We start from the raw sequence: 20783 nt of genomic DNA, 5'->3' as shown, positions 1-20783 counted from the left end.
TTCTCTTGGCTAATTGGGTCTGCTCTGACATCACGCTGAGCTCATGCCCGGCCACGCTGCAGAGGAAGTTGGCTGCGGCACTTTGCTGTTCATGGAGCAAACAATTTGGCCTCAGCACCTCCAAGCTTCTCACCCCAGTGTAGCTGGACTAGCAAAGTGCTTTGTGCCGTTTTGCAAAGCCATCAGTGGTCCATGCTCTGGCCTGGACAGTCCCAGCAGGATCAGGGCCAGGACACTCAGCTTTCCCAGCTACAATTTCCCCCTTTGCCAGCACCAGCAAAGCTGCAAGCGGGTCCTGCTTGGGCTGTGCCCACAGCAGAAAACCTCTGTCACCACTGCCTTTCCTTCACCATCCCCATCTGGAAACCTGGGCCTTGGTGAATGCACACATTGGTGCCCCCAGTCACCCACAGAGTTTGAGACAACTGGGAGGCAGGTTCAAAATGCTCATCACAGGAGAATGATGCTCTCCATTAAGTGAGCAAGGCAGCCCTAATCCTAACCCTAACCCTGCACCCCCTCCCCATTCAATCCCACTGCCAAAACCAGGTGTTTCTTTGACAGCACGACCTCATCTGAAATTACTTGACTGTGAATCCACAGCCAATTTTATTAGCAGAAAACTCAGTGCATGGTGTGAAGCAACTCGCTTTCAAGAAAACAAAATATTCCAGTGTTTGATCTTGCCGTTTTATTTCCTGGCAGCAGAGCAACCTCTCTTCCCATTGTGGATCAGGAAATACTGATCTAGCCCATGCCAGTCATGTTTCTCAGCAGGGGTTTCCCATTGAAAGCAGCATGCATGCAAATGTAATACAGTTATATAAAAGCTCACATTTTAGGAGACTTACATCTATTTATTTAAAATGTTTCAAATAGGAAGTACTTGGGGAGATAATGATTATTTATGACCGTGTGTCACACCTTCTTCAAGTACTGAGGGGCTCTAACCAAACACACAGAAAACATCAGGCAAAAAAGAAAATGACAAAGCGTCCAAAAGCAGAGGAAATCTTTGATTTCCATCCATCCCACTCCCACCTCCAGTATCCTGGTGCTGAGCAGCAAGCTGCTCCTGGAAGCTGTTCTGCCGACTGCGTGCATCTCAGTGCAGGAAGTGTTTCGGGGAGATGTGCCGTGCATGGGAACCCTGCCAGAAGGATGGATCCTGGACTCCGGCCCCATGCACTGCCTCCCTGCCCTGAGCCATCGCTTCTCCTCTGTGGGCAGACTGGGACATAGCAACGGGTTTGCCCCAGCCAGTGCCTTCTGGTGTTCCTTGTGATGCAAGGCGAAGAGTAATTAAAAGCTGCTCCCTTGAGCGGCCATGGCTGTGGCAAGCCCTGCGGTGACAGGCACCTGGCGCTGCAGCCGGTGACGCGTGGCAGGAGCACTTGTAGGTCGGAGAGGCAGCAACAGTTACATCCCAAGTTGCCATGAGCATGATCACGTAAAGGTGTGCAAGTCTCAGACCTGGGCTGCACAAAAATCCAAAGCAGCATGTATGTCCATGCAAGGGTGCATGCAAACACACCAATCCCAAAGCCAAATGAGAAGCATTTCTAAAAAGAATTGCTGTATTTACAGCATGGGACAGTGCTTTCCATCCAGCCCTGCCTGCTCTCCTCCCCCGGCAATACCAGACCTTGGTAAAGCAGCCCAATGTGAGGATGTAGCTTGCAGTTTCAGAACCAACAAACTACTCACTGAAGGCAAATAGTCTTGGGGTGCTTAGGACGGTGCTGAACTGTGTTTTGGTGCCTGCCCTTTAATAGGGTGAAACCCCGATACCAATAAAGCAAAAGAGAGTTCCGCCATGGACTCAGCAAGACCAAGGTGCAATCCCTAACACTCTTCCAAAGGAGTAATGTGGGAGTCCTCCCAGCACCATGCAATTGGAAATGAGATGGTGCAAAAACCGTCTGAGCTATTTAAGCCCTTGTATTTCTGCTTTGCTCTGCTCCCCATGTCTCCACACAGGCTGAGGCTTTTGCAGCTGCTGAAGCAGCAAGTGCAGCCTTGAACGTGGCAAGGATTTCCCCAGCCCTCCAGCACAGCACAGTGGGAAGCAAACTATTAATTCCCAGGGAACTTCGTCTCCTTTTTGTAAGGTGTTGCTTTTGTGTTCATCCCTAGAAAATGTTTAAAAATAGATCATCGCTGCCCGACCTTTCTTCTGAGCGCTCTCCCCACCAATTCACCATCTGTATAACACCCTTGAATTCCCCAGATATATCTGGCTTAGCAATAGGTAGATCTCAGCTCGTAATCAGGCCCCTATTGTTTTCTTAACAAACAGGGGAATTTGCTCAGAGCATCACCCTTAAGGCGACTAATGTTTGTAAAACAACTGAGAGATTACAATTATAAAAGCAAGCACAGCCTGTGTACACAACCCTAACTCTTGGGAAGCGTTGATGAATCTGGGGCGGCTACTGGATATAGAAGCCCCGAGTTATTCTGGTAGCTGATTCAGTCAAGATGCACAAAGCTGTTACTCATGATAGTAGCTCCAGGCCATGTGCCAGTCTGAATTTCCCCACCGAAACTCAGTGTGGGTGCATCAGGTTTACACCAGCGGAAGTGGGAAGGGAATCTGGTCCTCAGGCAGAGCAACCCGAAAGAGATAAGATGATCCTGGGTCGCACTGAGGCCAATTCACACAGCTTTAGGCGTGCATTACCTTTAAAGTCTCTCTTATACTGCCACAGAGGACCCATTTGAGGAGATCTGGCCCTGCTAGACACAGCGGAGCAGAGCATCCTGCTTCATTTCTGTGCTGCCACATCCCGCATCCCGAAGCTGAGTAGATGCAGACCTTCGAGGAGTCAAGGGTGGGCTCCCTGGCACTGCTGCGGCTGTGGTCCAGCCTGCTTGCGGCACCAGTCATGCCGGGGAGTTTGCATGAACACAGCTGTTGCCCACAACAGCAATTTATGACTGCTGTCCCCTGTGCTTGGCACTATGCCTGGTGTACATTCAGTGAAGCTGCACCGTTCCTCCACCTCCTTAGTACAGTAAATCCAGTAAAGCAGAAAGCTTTCACTGGGCTGCAGCGGGTGATTGCTCCGGCTGGGTTAGAAGCAGATAGCAAGGAGCCTCCCCTTGGCATTTTGTAAAACTTCATTATTCTGTATCTTTATATAATATCAAATTGAAAATACACATCTTTATAATGCTTGCACAGTGTAATTGATACTGGGTTATTCATGAACTCTCCATTTGTGAGTGCACCGTGTAAAGTGCATCGCAAGCACACAGACGGCTGCGCCAACCTCTTCTGCTCACAAGAGGTGACTGAGAAACGCACGTTGGTACACGCTGTGCTGCAGCCTGAATGGGATAACAAAAAGGATAGCATGTAACACCGCTTCCCCGAATACTCTGCTAATCTCTATCAGCCTGCGGTTGGTCCATTGAAGCCAGAGGTGGTATCCGGTATTAATAATGATTTTTCATGCTACCTGCTGGGGAGCGCAGTGCTGTTCAGCTTGCTTTGATCCCTGTCTGCTAATTTTAGTCAATATTTCTGGGTGCACCCCAGGCTCTGGGTGCTTGCAGGAGGATGCTGGTTTGTGTTGGCTAGAGGGTTGATCCTAGCACAGGTGACACTGGTATCCCAAACCACCTTTTGCTGAGCACCAAGGAGCAACAACAATGTCACGGTAACAGAAACTTCCCTGGAGAAGTGAGGGGAGGATTAACTGGGCAGGACAGGCGGAGAGCTTGTATCCCCCAGACCTGCAGCTGAGACGGTGGCTGGTCCTCGCTGACACCTCCCCAAAAACGGCCTGTAGCCCAGCACTGAGTTTCTACCCAAAAGCTGGGTCTCTGCACAAGAATGCAGGGAGCTTGTGGAGAGCAATCCAAGCTGTCCCAGGCTAAGCTTTCCAAGCAGAGTATGCCAAGTCTCCCTACGCGCTGGCTCTAAGTTCAGTATTTTGAATTCTTCCTTCTTTTCCTGAGGTCAGCATCAGGTGTTTCCAATTATCACAAAGAAGCAGCACATTGCTCCATCCAGAAGAGCAGAAGAAAATAAATTGGAAATACTGATTATTTGTCTTGTGCAATTATTCTGGGAACAGTTCCCTGGGGACTTACTGCATAATGCAATGTCAATGAATGTGAGAAAAAAATCCTATTGTCATGAAAAACACCCACCGTGAGGAACATAGTCAAGGATTTTTTGTGTCCACATGAAAATGTCTCATCTCAGTCCCTTCCTGTCGCTGTCAGAGATGTGATAAAACCTCTCACGTCACTATCTCCAGGGGCTAAATGGGGAATATGGGAGGATGCTGCTCTAATATTTAGGAGCAGCATGAAGGAAAACAAACAGTCCTGTTTTTCCTCCGGAAGGTTTCAGGAGGCTTTTAGGAGCACGTTCTGCCAGCTGGCAGATTTCCAGCTCCCGATTCCCCCTTATTTGAAGACCCTCAACTGCCATCACCTTTCCTTGCACCAAAAAAAATTGGTCCTGGCAAAGGGGGTAAAGAAGATGGGATCTGTTAATTCCCCAGATTTTAAAGCCCGGTATGTTGGCAGAAGAAAAATTGCATCCTATGAGCATCTTGTTTACAAGATTAATGACAAAATTAAAACAGATCATGTGAAGCAGGAGGAATTTCTTGCTGACATCAAGGAGAATGTGGAGGGGACTGCTCAAGAGAGGGCACACAGCAGCTCTGCGCTTTCCTTTTGAAAGCATTTGCTGGGTTTGTTTCCAGTCAACTTTTCTCAGCTCTCCATGGAGGCTTTAAACACAAAAAGCCTTAACAAGACAAAAAGCATTGACATGTCATCCCAGAGGATTCTCCAGTCCATTAACCACTGCTCAGAGAAGCACCAAACCGCCATGTGCCCCCACCTTGCGCTCACATCCAACGGCTTTAGGAGCAGGAGAGAGTGGGAAGGAGGAGTTATGAACATGAAAGTATGCAGTATTTATGGGGACTACCAGAAAGGGGAGGAAAAAGGGGAGGGAAAGGGGAAGGGGAAGGGGAAAGGGGAAGAGGAAGGGGAAGGGGAAGGGGAAGGGGAAGGGGAAGGGGAAGGGGAAGGGGAAGGGGAAGGGGAAGGGGAAGGGGAAGGGGAAGGGGGGGAAGGGGAGGAAGGGGGGGAAGGGGAGGGGGAAAGGGGAGGGGAGGGGAGGGGAGGGGAGGGGAGGGGAGGGGAGGGGAGGGGAGGGGAGGGAAGGGAAGGGAAGGGAAGGGAAGGGAAGGGAAGGGAAGGGAAGGGAAGGGAAGGGAAGGGAAGGGAAGGGAAGGGAAGGGAAGGGAAGGGAAGGGAAGGGAAGGGAAGGGAAGGGAAGGGAAGGGAAGGGAAGGGAAGGGAAGGGAAGGGAAGGGAAGGGAAGGGAAGGGAAGGGAAGGGAAGGGAAGGGAAGGGAAGGGAAGGGAAGGGAAGGGAAGGGAAGGGAAGGGAAGGGAAGGGAAGGGAAGGGAAGGCTCCCTGGAGGAGCCTTCTTTCTGCTGTGGTTTTATTTCTTTGAGGATTTTCCCACCTAAGGACTCCCTTCATTTTGGCTTCCCATGGGGTTATATTAAAGAAGAAAACATGTATTTTTAATAGGACAAAAAGAAGTCTACCTTCAGATGAAACAAACCCTGAAGTCTACAACGTAGCATTAATAAAGTCTCCACTAGCTAGGATGTGATAGGGGATGGTGTGTCAGGGGCTGGATCCTGGATAGAGCTGACCTCAGCCAGGTCCCACTGTGCTTCCAGCTCTGCCAGCCACTGCCTGCAAACCTGCAGCTCTGAACAGCAAAGCTGGGCAGAGAAACTGATGCACAGAGCAAGGTGTCCGGCTTCGCATCTCAGTGCAGGCATGACACTGCTGATGCCTTCCCCTTGTGTCCCGGGGGCAGCTCACAACTCGATGGAAGTTTTTGGAAGAGTCCAGCGATCCCAGTAGGCTTTTAGGGGAGTTCCTCCAGCTGCCACCCAGCCTTGAGCCCATCCTAGTGCTGGGGAACCAGGGATGAGGTTCTCACCCTCAGCTCACAGCTTCCAGCTACTTGCCGGTGCTGCTCCTTCACACACCATCATCCTCATCTTTTCCCTCCATCCCTTACAAGCAAACCCCAAGGCTGGATCCCCTACAGCAGGTGGGAGCTAAAATCCCCGAGGCATCCTCCAACACGGCACAGGAAGCACAGAGGTGGCTTTGCACGGATGAGCGTGAGGCACCTGTGAGGGTCTGAGCACCAGAAACATATAACCGCTGAGACGTCCCAGGGTGCAAGGGTTCAGCCCCTCTTGTGAGATGCTCTCTTCCCTTAAGTTCACGGGGGAGGACATCCAAAATTCTGCCAACGAGGGCAGAATTCAACCCCAAGTGTTCAAAGTTTCCCAGTGGTGGTTTTTCTTTTCTTTTTCTTTCTTCTTTTTTTTTTTTTTTTTTTTTAAATCAATGTCATTTCAAAATTATGTAACTGCAAAAAAGCATCAGGGAAAAAAAAAACTTAGGGATGGCGCTTCTATTTTATCAAACCTTTTCTCCATTAGTCTTCCCACACAACTGCTGTCACCCATTAGCCTGCCAGAGAAACGTTAGATGGCTCCTTACTGCTTCGCAGCCCTGCAGGTAGCGCTCACCTGCCCCAGCTCACATCCTGCCCAGCATCCCCTGGCAAGGACGGGTGGAATATTGGTTGGGACAGTCCTGGCCAAAGCATAGCCAGCCGGTGAAAAGGTACATGTCCCCCAGCTCTCCTTCTGCAGGAGCTGCTGGTGTCGGGAGAGTTTGCAAGTGATGGTGATTTCCTCCGATGGGAATCGCTGTGCTGAAATTCCCATTGAAATTGCAAGGAATTGGAGCAGGTCTGTTATTTCAGGGCTGTCAAAACGCTTCATCTGATTTTTTTGTTTGTTTTTTTAATGGAAATTCAGTTTTTTTTGTTTGTTTGTTTATTTTTGACAAAGTGAGGGATTCTTTTCGTTCTTCACGAAGGGGTGATTTTCCTGGGGAATATCCCCAGATATCTGCAAACAGCTGGATGGCTTTTCTGCCTCGCCAGCTTGTGCACCCTGGGAGTTGATTGTCACGGGGCGAACATGACAGGAGCAGAGTTAGGTCAAAGCTGAGCGTGCTGGAGCTCTGCCTTCTGCTGCCTCCAGATGTATCCCTCAGGTAGACTGGCAGTTTTTATAATAATTGTATTTATTGATTTCTTGCAATGTGACCGCTGCGCTCAGCTAGAGCACACTGGTGGGTGAGTCAGGATGAGGGTTTGCGTGCATGCCCAGCCCACAAACACCGGCCCATGTGCGTTCCTCTCTGCCAGTCCTCAAGACGTCTTTCTCCAGGTGACTGCTCATGCTGCAACCTCTGACTCCTGCCCTGGCTATTTCTGCTGTCCATTCAGAGCCACTTGCTCATTAATAAAGAAGAAAATAACAACCCTAAAGCAGAAATTTTGCAGCAGCAAATCATTTTGCAATTCTTTGTGCTACAAATTGTTTCCAGTAACAAAGAGATTTGGGGACACTTGGGTCAGATCCTGGCTGTGGGACTGGTCCAAGGTTGCTCGGTCCTAAAAACTGTCACCAAAGCCATTGTGGGGAGACCCCGAACTGGCCCAGCTGGTTATAGACTTGCTTTCCAGCAGAAGACCCTCATGCAGCAGATAAAGCAGGTGCCAAAGTGTAGGATGAAAGGCTGATGTTGCTTCATGCAAGAGGTGACTGAACCCTCGTATCCCATCAGAGCTGGGCTCCAAGTTGGGCTCGTGTTGCAGTGTTTGAAGAATTACTTTTCTTGCTTCCCTCCTTGATGCTATAAAGAACAGGGCTGTGACATCCTCTTTGCCTTCATTTATATCTGAAATAATAGCAACAGGCTTAAGAGGAGAAAGAGCTGTTTCTCACCTGGCTCCCAGAAGGGTCTTCAAATGCCTCAGAAAGACAAAGAATAAATATTAACTTAAGAAATTGCTCCTTAAACTTGATTTAGAAACAAAATTCCCTGTGAGAGATATAATTTTCAGGCCACTTCAGCATCTAAACACAGAGCAGCTTTCATCTGTATTTGCTAGGTCCAGTAAATTTAGCCGGAGAAATAAGGGTTCAGCAGAGGCAGGAAGGCTGGAATTAAGACAGCAGGCGAATGTTCTCGCCAGATGGAGGAGGTGACATGAAATATTCACCATGATTCCTCCCGTGAGTCCTGTCCCTGCCCTGCTCTGACATGACCACAGGGGCTGCTGCCACGTTCAGCCCCAAATTTCCACTGGGAAGATTGAGGGTCCCATTTTCCAGGTGCTGTTGCTCCTTAGGATGTGACATTTGAGTGCATTGAGACAAAGTTCAGAAGAGACCCAGCAGCCATTTTTCACACTCCAGGCTTGTGTCCAGGGAGCACCCAGCATTACCATCCCAAGGCATGGGAGCTGGCGTCTTCCTCCCACAGATCTGGGCTCAGTTTTGCTCTCCCTACAGCATCCCACTCCCACATTTGAAGGTGCAGGTGAGGTCTAAAGCCCCCATGGATCATCTCTCCCACCTGCTCCCCGCTCACAGCCCCAGACTAAAGCCCTGAATTACACAGATCTGAATAGCAAAGTGAGCTTGGTGTAGTTTTATTTTTTTTCCCTTGATTCTTTTTTAATTAAGCCAGAACATCTCCTGTGGCAGTGTACACAAAGCGGTAAAAAGCGGTGGAGCGTGATTAAACACCCAAGTGACGCAGCAGCAGCAGCGCTCCTGCCGAAGGAGAGGGAACATGCTCCTGCGCTGTACAGCCCCTCAGAAACAAAGGTGTGAGCTAAAATAGCAGGAGCTCACCCAACAAAACACTGGGCAATTCCAGGCAAACTTCATCCCCTTAAATACAGGAAAAAAAAAAAGAAATTACAACACCCAAAAAAACCAAAAACAAATAGTGCAGAACCACTGTGTGAAAAGCATCCCCGAGGCTCAAAGTTCAGGAGCGCAAGCTCTTTCTTCAAAACACAGATAATGTTCAACTTTCTTTTCTGTCTGCCTGAGGATGAGATGGAATAATTTGTCCAGCCTCTGGCTGTGTCTCGTGGACCCTCCCCTCCCTGCAGTCTTGCCGGCTTCTTCTTCAAGGTGTTGCTTTCTCCTTCTCATCTCGGTGCTTTGTGTTGCACTGGGTGGATGCAGGGTAACTCCCTGCAGGGCCGGTGAACGCGGCTGAAGTGTACCAAGAGATCAGCTGTCAGGTGCCAGCCTCCTTTTCTGTCTCTCTCTCAATATTTCACCACATCTGGGCTCAAACTTTGCAACCCAGTACTGGAGGGGAGGCTTCTGCTCATCCCTGGCAGCTCTGGACAGCAGGAAGGTGGCCACAGGGCTACCTTGTGCAGCAGGAGATGGCTTGTCTCTGTGTTCCCTTCTGACCAGGTCACTATGGGATGCCCCACGCTAGTTGACAGATTTCTTGAGTTCAACAACCAGAAGAAAAGAGCTTACTGATGTTAAGAGGCTGGGAGATCTTGGATTTTTAATTTGCTCAAAAGGATTCATGTTAAAATTAGTTCTTAATAAAGCCAGAGGTATTTTTCATTTGTTTAACTCCCTCTCCTCTTTTCTTCAGTGGTGAAATGGAAAACAGAAAAAAAGAAAAAAAAAAAGTGAGATAATTGAGAGAGTGCCTGCTGAGAAGTTTAAAATAGATGAAAATCATTCCTCCTCTCTACCTGCAGAAGAAATCTGTATGTGTTTACACAGAAATATATATGTATATACAGATATATATTACCATTCTGCTCCTTCAATGAAAGTTCATGAACAATGCTGATAATGCTGTGCCCTCCAAACAAGCGGGGAGAAGGAGCTCGACCTGTTTTGGGAATCCTTTCAAACGTAGGCATCCCAGCTGCTGTAAAGGTGAGTGTGGCACCTCCTTGGGGCAGCCCCAGCCAGCCTCCCAGCAACCTCCTAAAATCTTCCTAATCAGTCCTTAGCAGCTCACTGTCACCTAGAAAACCCCACTTTTATTTGCTTTTTGGCGAGTGTCAGCATAAACCCTGAAAGAGCAGCGGCGTCTTTGCTCACTTGGGCATTTGTTTGATTTTTTTCTCTCTCTCTCTCTCTCTTTTTTCCCCTCTCTCTCTCTCTCAATACAGACACAAGGCACAGAAAATGAGGTATCAGAAGTTTCCATATTTCTGAATCTGGAAACAGAGTTGTAAAATTCAGCTGGCTTTACTGTTCTACCTACGCCATAGTGCACGCAGCAGAGTAAGAAATACGCTACTGACATATTATTTATGTGCCTTCCGTATTTTTCATGGATCAAATATTTCATCTGTCCATGTTAAAAACACGTGCAGCCCCAAAACACTGCAGACCCAGAAAATCCCTATAACAGATGTAGTGCAGGACTGTACCTCGGAGGATTCTGTTCTGAGAATACTCAATTAACTTGGAGAATTTCACAGCTGGAAGCTCAATAATTTGCTTGCAATGAAAATAAATAAATAAATAAATAACAACAAAATCAAACCAACAAACCAAAGAAAATAAAACCACTTTGGAATAAAGGCAGTGTTTCTGGGGTGGCAGCACCCTGCAGGTTCCCCAAAGCTGTGCTGGTCTCAGATTGCACCAGAGTAGTTCTGTTGCTTACTATGGGATTTGAGGCAGCAGTAATAGAATTAACTCTGAGATGGCAGCTTCCATGGAAACCCCTATTTCCAAGTGTTTTATGGCTTTCTCATAACATGGTGGCTTCGGCAGGGTTTTTTTCTCAGCAGTTAGGCAAAGCAGCTCATTATTCTGGAAAGACTGCTGTTTACAGAACATGAAAGAGGAGCAGGTTTGTCTTTGATGCACCAGTCTGCTCCATTACATCTGCCCCAGGGTCTCTGTGTGCTGCAGCCCCTTCTGCAGTGGCACCGGGGATGCTCCTGCAGGGGAAAAGGGGTCCCTTCAAGGTGACTTGAAGACCCTGCTTGGGGACAACTGGCCTTTCAGAGCCTCCTGCTTAGTCGTTCTCCCTGGTTTAAGCTCCCGAGAGCTAAAATGAAGCCCTTCCTTTTCCACAGGGTTTACTAGTAGGAAAAGCAATGCTGCGAGGTGCTGGACAGCCCTGCACCGTCATCCCATTCCCACAATCTTGCCGCCTGATTTTATGGACTAATCCCCTGTAACTGCTGCAGGAAGACGGAAGCACAACTTCTGCTGGTAAATCCACTGCCCACTTGCACGCCAGGAACTGCACACAGAGCTGAGTAACGGGCTAAATCCATAAATCACCTGGGGTTCACACGGGTGGATGAAACCACAGCCCTTCAAGCCCTGCCCAGAGGATTCAGGAACACTGCAGCCAAATTCACATTTGCAGACCCCAGCGCTGAACTCAGCATCTCACTCTCCCTGGGGGCTGCAGGGCTCTGGGCATGGTTTTGTGGGTTTCTCAGCTTGCCAGGGGAAAGCATTTGGGGTTGAACCTTCCCTTCTTCTGCTCTCTTTTAAGATAAATTAAATAACACTCAAAGGGTGCAGGTGGAAGAAAGCATTATGATTTACTTTACAGGGCTTTCAAAGCTTTTATTTAATCCTTTTTGTCTTAACCTGAGTCAATGTTTGAAGTGAAAATGAAGTTTCAAGAGGGCAATGCTTTTGGTTTAGAAAAACTTCAGATTATTTGTCTTTTCTGTATCTTTTGAGGGCATTCATGTTATGTCTTGGGGGAGAACAGCAAGACTCACCTGAAATGGTTCTCTGAATTTCTCCCATGCAGTTTTGTCTCCATCCAAACTGTGGTTTTCAGCAGAAGTAGCAACCTCACCCTCCCAAAAAGGATAATTTAAAAAGTGACTCTTTGACTAGTAAGCAACATATATAGGCTCCAGCTGTAGTATTCCTTCCATGCATTGAGTCCAATAGGCTTTGTAAGCTCCTATGGCTGGGTAAAGAAGCAACTGGGATTGACACAGGGGTGAATTGGTCATGGGAAAAAGAAATGGAAATGGTTTCTGAAGGATGTGTGGCTGGGCTGGGCACACCAGGCCAGCTGGTGCAGGCTTTGCTTTTTGTGGTCAGGTTTTGTCTTCAGAGAACTTCTGTGGGGAGTGTTTGAATTTCAGCTCAGGGTGAGGTTGGTCTTGTTCATCCAACTCCTATCCACCATCGGCTTTCTCTTGTTTAAAAAAATGAATAGTTAAAATTGCTTCCTTCTGGTAAATAAAGCTGGGAATTTGAGTGGATATTTGGAGTGGGCACACATGAGGGAAGAAAGCAGTTTTTCACGCCATCCAACTGTTGTGTCCTGTATATCCCCTTTTGCTAAGCTAGCCCCACCAGAAGAACAGGTACAAACAGGTACAAAAGGGGAAGAGGTTGGAAATAAGCAAGTGGACCAGGTCCAGGGCTGTGTCGTGTCCCTCCAGCCAGGCACAGCCCAGGCACTGCCAGAGCACCTGGCACTGTTCAAGCCCCTCTGTGCTGCTTGTGGTAATACAGTGGTAATGCTGCTGGAGAAGGGCTTATCTGAGGATGTTTATAGTCCAACACAAACCTCAGGTTTGTGTCATTGTATCGTGAGTAAAACAACATCAGACTGCCTCATGGCAAAGGTGTTTGGTTGTTTATTATCCTGTGGGTGAGCCAAGGGGAAAAGCTCCCACCTGATTTCAACAAGCAGGAGGAAAAGGCTGAGATGCTTAACGGAAGCTACTCGAAGTCACGTCATAACAAACGCAGTCACTTCTGTCCCTTTTTTGTACCATTTCAGTTTAAGAAAGGTCATGCTCATCCTTCCAGATCTGAAAGGGATTTTGGACTTATGGGTAGGAGTTAAAAAAAAAAAAAAAAAAGTAAGAGTTGTGCAGGGCATGGACACAAGCACACGAAGAGCAGAGGCACTGAAAATTGTCCGTGTTGTTGCGGGAGGAACGCCGAGCCTGTGTCCGCGTGCTTGTGAAAATCCCTGCTCCAGCAGCCCCAACGTGGGGACCCCCACACGAGATTGTGGCCCCTCGAGGACATTTTCCTGTGGCCCCAGGGCCAGGAGTGGGCTTTCTGGGAGGGTCCCACACCAAGGCGCGGGAGCTGAACATTTTCAGCTCTTGCCACAGTGGAAGGAAACTCTACGAAAGAGGCTGGGGCTGACCAGGCTGTGACGGCTCCATCTATTGGGTGAAAATACGCAGCAGATCAAAATACAATGGAAAATGAATTCAGAGAGAAAATATCAGAAGGGATTTGAAGCAGTTATCGCCACTTAGAGCTTAATTGGGTACAATTATAGGAATGCTGCTTAGTACTATTCTAAATCAAAATGAAGGTAACAGCGAGCGGCTTTGAAGAGATCAGAACGAAGCAACCCCAGCGAGATGCCAAAGTACATCCCAAGTGTCTGCTGTCTCCCCGAGGCATCGGGGACAGGGCTTTTGTGTGCACCTGTGTCCGATGCGGGGCAAAACAAGCCCTGTGCCCCCCCTGTGCTAGCTTCAGTAGGACACGGGCAAGTGGGGAGCAGGGACTGGGGAAGGGGGACCCCGAGATTCATTTCCCCGTGCGCTGTGGGAACGTGCAGTTGCTTTTCCACGGGAAGCAAACAGCAGTCCCCGAGCAACCGGCCCCTTTCCCCCGGCAGACGGCCGCTGCAAGCAGCAGGCAGCAAACCTCGCCCGTATTTCTAGAGGCTTTGCTTCAGCCCGTGATCTCCTGTTTTCCCCCGGGGCTGCTGGAAATCGGAAAAACAAACCGTGGCGGGTGGAGGAGGCGGAGGAGGAGGAGGAGGAGGAGCAGGGAGGGAGGAACCCCTCCGAAGCCCGGCTAAGGCCGGTGGCGCTCGGGGGCTGCGAGTGGGGCCGCTCTGCCCCCTGCTCTGAGGGGGATAAATAGGGGGAGGAGGAGGGGGCTCCTCCGGCGAAGCGGGGCCGAGCATCCTCCCTCCGCCTCCCGAGCGCGCCTGGCGCCGAGCGGCGGGGCTGGCCGCCGCAGTCGCCCGGGAAGCGGGATTTGCTCCCGGGGGAAGCATCGCCCCCTCTTCTTCCTCTTCATCCTCCTCCTCGCCGCGGAGGGCTTTTCCCAGCGGGGGCCCGGCCGGGGCGGCATGAGAGCTAACGGGGAGCGGCGGAGCGCGGCCGGGGGTCGGCGCTGAGCGGCAGAGCGGGGCTCGCCGGAGGCTCGGTTGGGGGGTCCCGCGGCTCGCGGAGGGGGGCGCCGGCTGCTCCCGGAGCCCCACCGGAGCTCGGAGGTACCGGGGAGCGCCGACTCTCCCCCCCCCCTTCCCCCCCCCCGGCTCCGGGGAGCGGCGGCCGGCCGGGCTGCCCCCCGCGGGGAGCGGCGGCGGTGCGGGGGGGGGGGCGACAGCGGCGACAGCGGCGACAGCGACGGCAGCAGCAGCGGGGCCCGGCATGCCGCGCTGCCGGAACTGCTGCCCGCCGCTGAGCTCGGGGCCGGCGCGGCGGCTTGCCCGCTGCGGCTCCCCCCGCCGCTCGGGGCCGCTGCCGGCCGCGGCGAGGGGAGCGGGGATGGAGCGGGGCTGCTCGCCCTGAGCCCCGGGCGGCGGCGGCGGCGGCGGGGGAGGCGGCGGGGAGCGCCGATGGCGAGGGGGCGCCGGGCGCCGCCGCTGCGCAGCCGGCTGCACGGGCTGCGGCACATGTGCTCGCGGCGGGCGGCGCTGCCGCGGCGGGCGCTGTGGGTGCTCGCCTTCTGCACGGCGCTGGGGCTGCTCCTCTCCTGGTCCTCCAACCGCCTCCTGCACTGGCTCTCCTTCCCGTCGCACACCCAGGTGCGAAGCGAGTGGAGCCGCCAGCTGCTCTTCCCCGCCGTCACCCTGTGCAACAACAACCCGCTCCGCTTCCCCCGCCTCTCCAAGGGGGACCTGTACTACGCGGGGCACTGGTTGGGGTTGCTGCTGCCCAACCGCACGGCCCGCCCGCTGCTCACCGAGCTGCTGCGGGGCGACGAGGCGAGGTTGCGGTGGTTCGCCAAGCTGGCCGACTTTCGCCTCTTCCTGCCGCCCCGCCACTACGAGGGCATCAGCGCCGACTTCATGGACCGCCTGGGCCACCAGCTGGAGGACATGCTGCTGTCCTGCAAGTACCGCGGCGAGCTCTGCGGGCCCCACAACTTCTCCGCGGTGAGTCCGCCCCGGGACCCTCCGGGGCTCCCCCTCGCCCCTCCGGGGCTCCCCCTCGCCGCGCTTTGTCCCCACGCCCGCGGGGCTGCGCGCTCTGCTCCCGCGCCCTCTGTCGCACCGTTCCGCGGGGCTGCACGGAGGGAGGACGTTTGCGGGCTTGGCAGCGACACAGGTGGGACACGGCTGCGAAATCCGTGCCGGGACACCGGTTCCCTGCGCAGCCTCCCCGAACAGGGCAATGAACGGCAGCAGCGGCGGCGGAGTTCTCGTTGCAAACCCCGGTCAGAAACGCTCCGGCGCCGCGGCAGCTCTCTGCCCGGGAAGCTCCCTGAATATTTATTTCCCCCCTGGAGCAAAGCTGCTGCTTTCTGTTTTAAAGGCTAACTCAGGCCATCAGCAGCGGGAAGTGGGGGCTCACCGCTGCTCTTTTTAATTTGGAAAAGAAAAAGCATGCTGCAGCCCTCTTGGGTACTTCAGGGACATTTTCCCTGTTGCTTCCAGCATAGTTGTATCTCAACTCTTTTCACCCCCAGCTGGGAAGCAAAGTTTCCTCAGCTGAACTTTTTCTGCAGATGCAGGCTGAGACTTAGCTCAGCTCTGTTATGTCAGGGTTGGTCAGCTCTGTTATGTCAGGGGGGGAGCGGGGCTGGCACGTGGGCCTGTTCTGGGGCAGCCCATGCTCACTTGGTGCCTGCTTCTTTGCTGCCCAGTGAATTTCTCCTGACTTTCCCTGTGCAGCTGTGTGGAGTTGTGTGGTGTGATTTGCTTGGCAAATAATGAGCTGCTAGTTGGAGCTGCTGCCCTTACCTTCCAGAAAGCCTTCGGGCCCTTGTGCATAAGGCAGGAGAATGCAGGGGCATTCTGCTGTAAGGTCAAACCCTGAAACTGAGTGCCATGCTTTGTGAGCCACCACCAGTATAATCTGCCTAAAAGATTCCTGCAGGGCTGTTTGCAAGTTGCAGGAGCTCTAAATGAGAGCTCAGACTGGACTCTTTTAATGACCTTTTTAAAGTTTGTTGATAGCAGCTGGGCGTTCATTGTGCTGGAATATTCTGCTCTTCTTATCTCTGCGGATAGCCAGGATAGAGAGACGTGATTAAATACCCTTGCTTCTGCTAGTGCTGGTGTCTGGAGTGAGAGAACTAGTTTTGAGCTGTTGCTGCTCCACACGCAGGAGAGGAGTTGAAATTCCCTGCTCTGTAAGTGCTGCCTGAGACACATACCTGAAACCAGGAGTTGTCTTCCCTTTGGACTTGTCACATCAGCCTCACCAGCTGCTAGATTGTGAAGGGATGGAGAGAGAAAATCCTTGTGGGATGATCTGAGCTTCTTGGGACTGTTGAGTTAGCATATCTTGCTGAAAAGATGAGCAGAAATGGCACACTTGTTAAAACTTAAAAATAAATAAAAAACATTGAGAAAGGCCCTTTCTAGCAGGACAAGTCTGCAAAGCAGTTCAGTGGCAGAAGGAAATTTGGGAATAGGTAGATATAGGCCCTATTGGAAGGCTGCCTTTCATTTTCAGTTCCCCCTTTCGCAAGTGTGCTGATGTTTGTTTAGTGTCACAGGGCCCTGGCTGCAGGTTTTAATGAACTCGTGTTCCAAGTTGTAGTGAGCATGGAAGGGTGACTTTGAATCCTGTTACCCAAGAAACGGGAAGCCTGGAGTGCTGTTTTGGCTTGGCATGGGTGAAAGGACAGTGGGGCACCTGCTGAACACAGGCTCTGTTTGATGTAGCTGGTTGCTAAATACTCTGCAGGAGGACTGCTGAGCACTGTGATTGCTCACCATCCTGCACAGGTTGAGAAAGCTGCCTCTGGAGGCTGGGAGGGAAAGGCAGGGATTAGTGCCACCTCCCTGCTTTGCAACATGTCCTCCCTCCTCAGGGCTTTAGAGCAAAGAGCAGTGACCTCTGCATTGTCCTTGAACGCAGGCTGAGGAGCTTCTCCACCCGTGGATCCCAAGCAGAGAAAAATACTTCTTGGGGAGATGCTAAAACAGCTTTTGTGAGCTCAGGGTGTCCAGAGAGCTCACTGCCCAGTGCACGTTGTCTGCAACCGAAACTTGGGGTTTGGGGTTTGCTGCAAGGATCAAGAGCTTGGCAGCCCCAAGCATCCCTTGGGGTCTGGGTTACCTGAGCTTCTGCTTCTCCTCCTGAACTAGGAGGAAAAAACACCGAGGAGGGACAGGAAACCTGTTTGGCTTGGCTTGGGTACAGATGAGAAGAAAGCAGGTGAAAAAGATTAAATGCAAACTGAATAAATAACAGTGTAAAGGGTATTTTGCAGTTCTTATACCTGCTTGGATGCTCCAAAGAGGTTTTCTGCCTCAAAAAGAAGGTGAGATAATGTTTGTAGGGCTGTGACTTCCATTGGGTAAAAAGTAAAAGGCCAAAACAGATGTGTTTTGGAGGAAACAAGTTCTCCCTTAGATCTGAAGCAGAAAAAAAGGTTCTGCATGAGAGCTGGTCCTTTTTTTTTCTTTGCAACTCCCTTAGTGCATCTCATGCAAGAGGTTACCTCTCCTTTCAAGCTTGCTTTGTGTATCATCAGGCTAGTGTGGCAACTGTGCTTCTAAAACAAAACAAACAAAAAAAGGGTTACATGAGAATAAACAGCAAAAATAATGCATGGGGGTCGATTTGTTGCTTTTCCCAGTATATGTGACTGGAGGGGCGGGGGGGGGGGGTTGCTTTGATTTGTGGAGCTTGCTGCTGCAGGACAGATGGTAAAAATTAGTCGCGCTGAGCTTAGTTACGAGCACTCACTTCTGACTTATTCTCCTGCCTCTGTGCAAGCTGGCTTTTTTTGGCCACGTGCAGTGTTTGGCAGCCGGGGTGAGGGGATGAGGCTGGTTGTGTAGGGGTGAGATGAGGTCTCGTGCCCCTTGGTCAGTGAGGGGGGGTCTCTCGTTTCCACACCTGGAGCTACAAACTTGGCTTTTACGTGAGTAAATGGGCACACAAGTGCTCAGCTCCCACCCTAAGAGGCTTTAAGGGAAGCAGCTGTTGAGCAGTTAGCGTCCTTCAGAAGCTTATTCCAATCTGTAATATAAAACTGTCAGGACTGGGCAATTTAATGGTTAAAGATGGTGTTTGCTTTCCTGTGCAGGAATGGCCCTATCTATCTGTAACTGGGTATCAGGATTAAGTGGACAAAAGCTTTGTTCTGCATCACTCGAATTTGGGTGTTGATTTATATTGCTGAGCTTTCTTTTGTTTCCAAAATATTTATCTTGGTTGTCCTGCCCTGTGTGTATTGATTTCTCTTTGTCTTTGTATTTTGTTTCTTTTTTTTTTTTTTTTGTGGGAAAGTTTCTAGCACACCACATGGGCTGGGAGTTATGCACTAATTGCCTCATCCCGATTTAAGAACTTCCAGGATAAAACTTGTCACCTTGACTGCCCGTTGCAAGGGGACGTGGTGTGGTCTGCACGGAGGGCAGCTGACTTTGCTCTCAGCTCTGCCTGCAGCTCTGTGAAGGCTCTGATTTATGGGGCAGCTTTGAAGGCTTTGTGGTTGATACCCGTTAGTGGTTTTTTATTTGCTCGCTGTTTAGTTTTGAATCGCTTTTGTTTATTCCCAGAACAGGGACTTCATGGGATAATCATTGTATGGAGCCCTGGGTGCTGCTTTCTTGCAGGTCTGCACATTTTTCAAAATACTCCTCTGCCCAAAGAATGCTGTCGTATGGCCTTTTGTTTTGATGTTTTCCCACCAGATGATCAGCCGTGTCCAGCGTGAAGCTGATGTTCATCAAACTAATTTAATGAGGCTGCAGTGCTGGGTTTGCATCGGGCTGTGCTGTGGCTGCGGGCGGTTACTGGCACGTCTCCACCGTGGGCTTGGCGCATCTGCCAGCCCCAGGGCTCACAGTGCTGTAGCCAGTGGCACAGTAGCTTTAGCACGTGTATGTGGTTTGCTTCGCCTGGGGATTTTGCTCACTGTACTACGAACTGTCCCTTTTAGACTGCTATTCTGCTAGGTTTTATTTTTTTTCGTGCCAGTTCCAAACATAACTTAAATCTGGCTTGCTGTTACTTTTGGAAGGGAAGCGGGCTGCCTTTAATTGTGCTGATGTGGGGCTGAAGCTTTAAATATGTTCCTGATTTGTATGGGTGCCATTGAAGGGACAATGTGTGGAGCCAGTTGGATTCAGTCTTGCTCATTAAAGCAGCAGTGCCAAGTCCACGCTCTCCCTCCTCACCAGACTGCAGTGACATTAAGTAATATTGCTAGTTTTGTGTTAGTTAGCATGAAAGGATCCAAAGAGAAATTAGGGCTGAGCTGTGCTAGGTGCTGCCCAAGTACAGCAAGCAACGATGCTTGCTGTGAAAGATGGGGTGGTTCCAAAGAGAGATTTGAGGAGATTTAGTGTAATCTTGGGTCCACTTTTTCCTGCACAAGAGTCAGATATTCCTGCTTTTCTGCAGAGTTGGTTGTTGAGCTGAGACTTAGGACTGTGGTTGGGCTGGGGAATAAAAATTGAAATGAGCTGGCTCGGCAGAATGGTCAACTGGGGAATGGCATGTGCGTTTTGGTGCTGGTCTCTGCAAGGAGGAGGTGAACCTCTGCTCCCTGCAAGCGCTTCCCTGTTGGGCTCTCATCTCCCACACGCTTGGAGGTCGCCTCCCAGTTCTGGGTCCTGGCTGGGTGGGAGATGGGTGCTGAGCTGCTGAAAAAGAGGGGAAGAGACCAAGGAGCATCGTCTGGTTGGTGCTGTGCTGTGCAGGGTGAGCGCTTTGAGAGTGGGTGTGCTCTGGGCACTTCAAGAGCTCCTGAATAAATCCACAGAGTGAGAAGAGCTGGGCAGCATGCATGGCCTGGGCTCTGGGCTTGTTCTCTCGTCTTACTTCATTTGGGAGCTTTCATCAGGAGCTTGATGCTTGTGGAGAACCAGCTCCTTCAGAGATAGCCAGCAGCTCTGCAAAGCATTTTATTATCACAGATGTAGGACTCTGAAATGGGATGTTGCTGGAATGTGGGTACCCAAGTCCTTTTTATTATTATTGTGGGTGTTTCTGGTTGGTTTTTTTTTGGTTTGTCTTTCTTCAGCAGATAGCCTAATTTTTCTCGTCTCCTTGGGTTAATAGACTACAGCAGATGACAAATGTCACATTAGTGCTGCAGCTGAGTTTGTACCGGCTTTTTTCCCTGCTGCTGGGTGGAGGGATGGCAACAGGCTGAGTGAGAGAGGCAGCAGAAAGGAGGATGTGAGCAGAGGAGCTCACGAAGGAGTTAAGATGCCCAGCCATTGGTGCGGGGAGCAATCAGCCAGAGCGTGGTGGAACAAGCAGAGCTTGGCTCTGCAGTGCCACAGGTTGGTGCAAAGGAGTTCACATTTTCCTTGCTATTTGCAGTTCCTGGAGTTGAAATTAGCCCTTTGATGCGCTAATCTTCATCAGCGTGGCTGTCTGCCAAAGTGCCTTGTGCTTCTTGGCATGCGGCATGGGGAAGGTGCTCGTTTTGTTCCGGCCAGAGCTGGCCCTCCTTCCCCATTCCAGCTTTCAGGAGGACGTGGGTTAAATAAAGCTGAAAGTCAGACCTCCCATCTCCCAGGGCACTTGGTTTGAGTTTCTTTTAATGGTATTATATTAGAACTTTTCATGAGACAGAACACTCAGAAAAGGTTTCTTTTTGGTGTCATTTTCTTGGCTTTTCATCTCTTCTGTAGGTGTAGACCGTATAGTCAAAGCAGAACTCTGATAATTTCCCACAGTA

General features: G+C 50.7%; 1 protein-coding gene across 2 annotated transcripts in view; it reads left to right on the top strand.

The window, feature by feature from the left end:
* LOC308181640 (acid-sensing ion channel 2) overlaps nt 1–20783 on the top strand; it is a 526264-nt gene that overhangs the window by 415038 nt on the left and 90443 nt on the right. The window contains exon 1 of one of the 2 annotated variants that reach the window (XM_080565098.1): nt 14433–15063. The exons of the other annotated variant lie outside the window; for it this stretch is intronic. Coding sequence (XP_080421224.1) covers nt 14524–15063 — 540 coding nt within the window. The 5' untranslated portion in view covers nt 14433–14523. Of the gene's footprint in view, nt 1–14432; nt 15064–20783 lie in introns of those variants that run through there. 2 annotated transcript variants of the gene reach the window in all.

This window comes from Anser brachyrhynchus (assembly GCF_964034855.1).
Source record: "Anser brachyrhynchus genome assembly, chromosome: 22".
Lineage (NCBI taxonomy): Eukaryota > Metazoa > Chordata > Aves > Anseriformes > Anatidae > Anser > Anser brachyrhynchus.
This window is presented reverse-complemented; position numbering and strand designations above follow the sequence as displayed.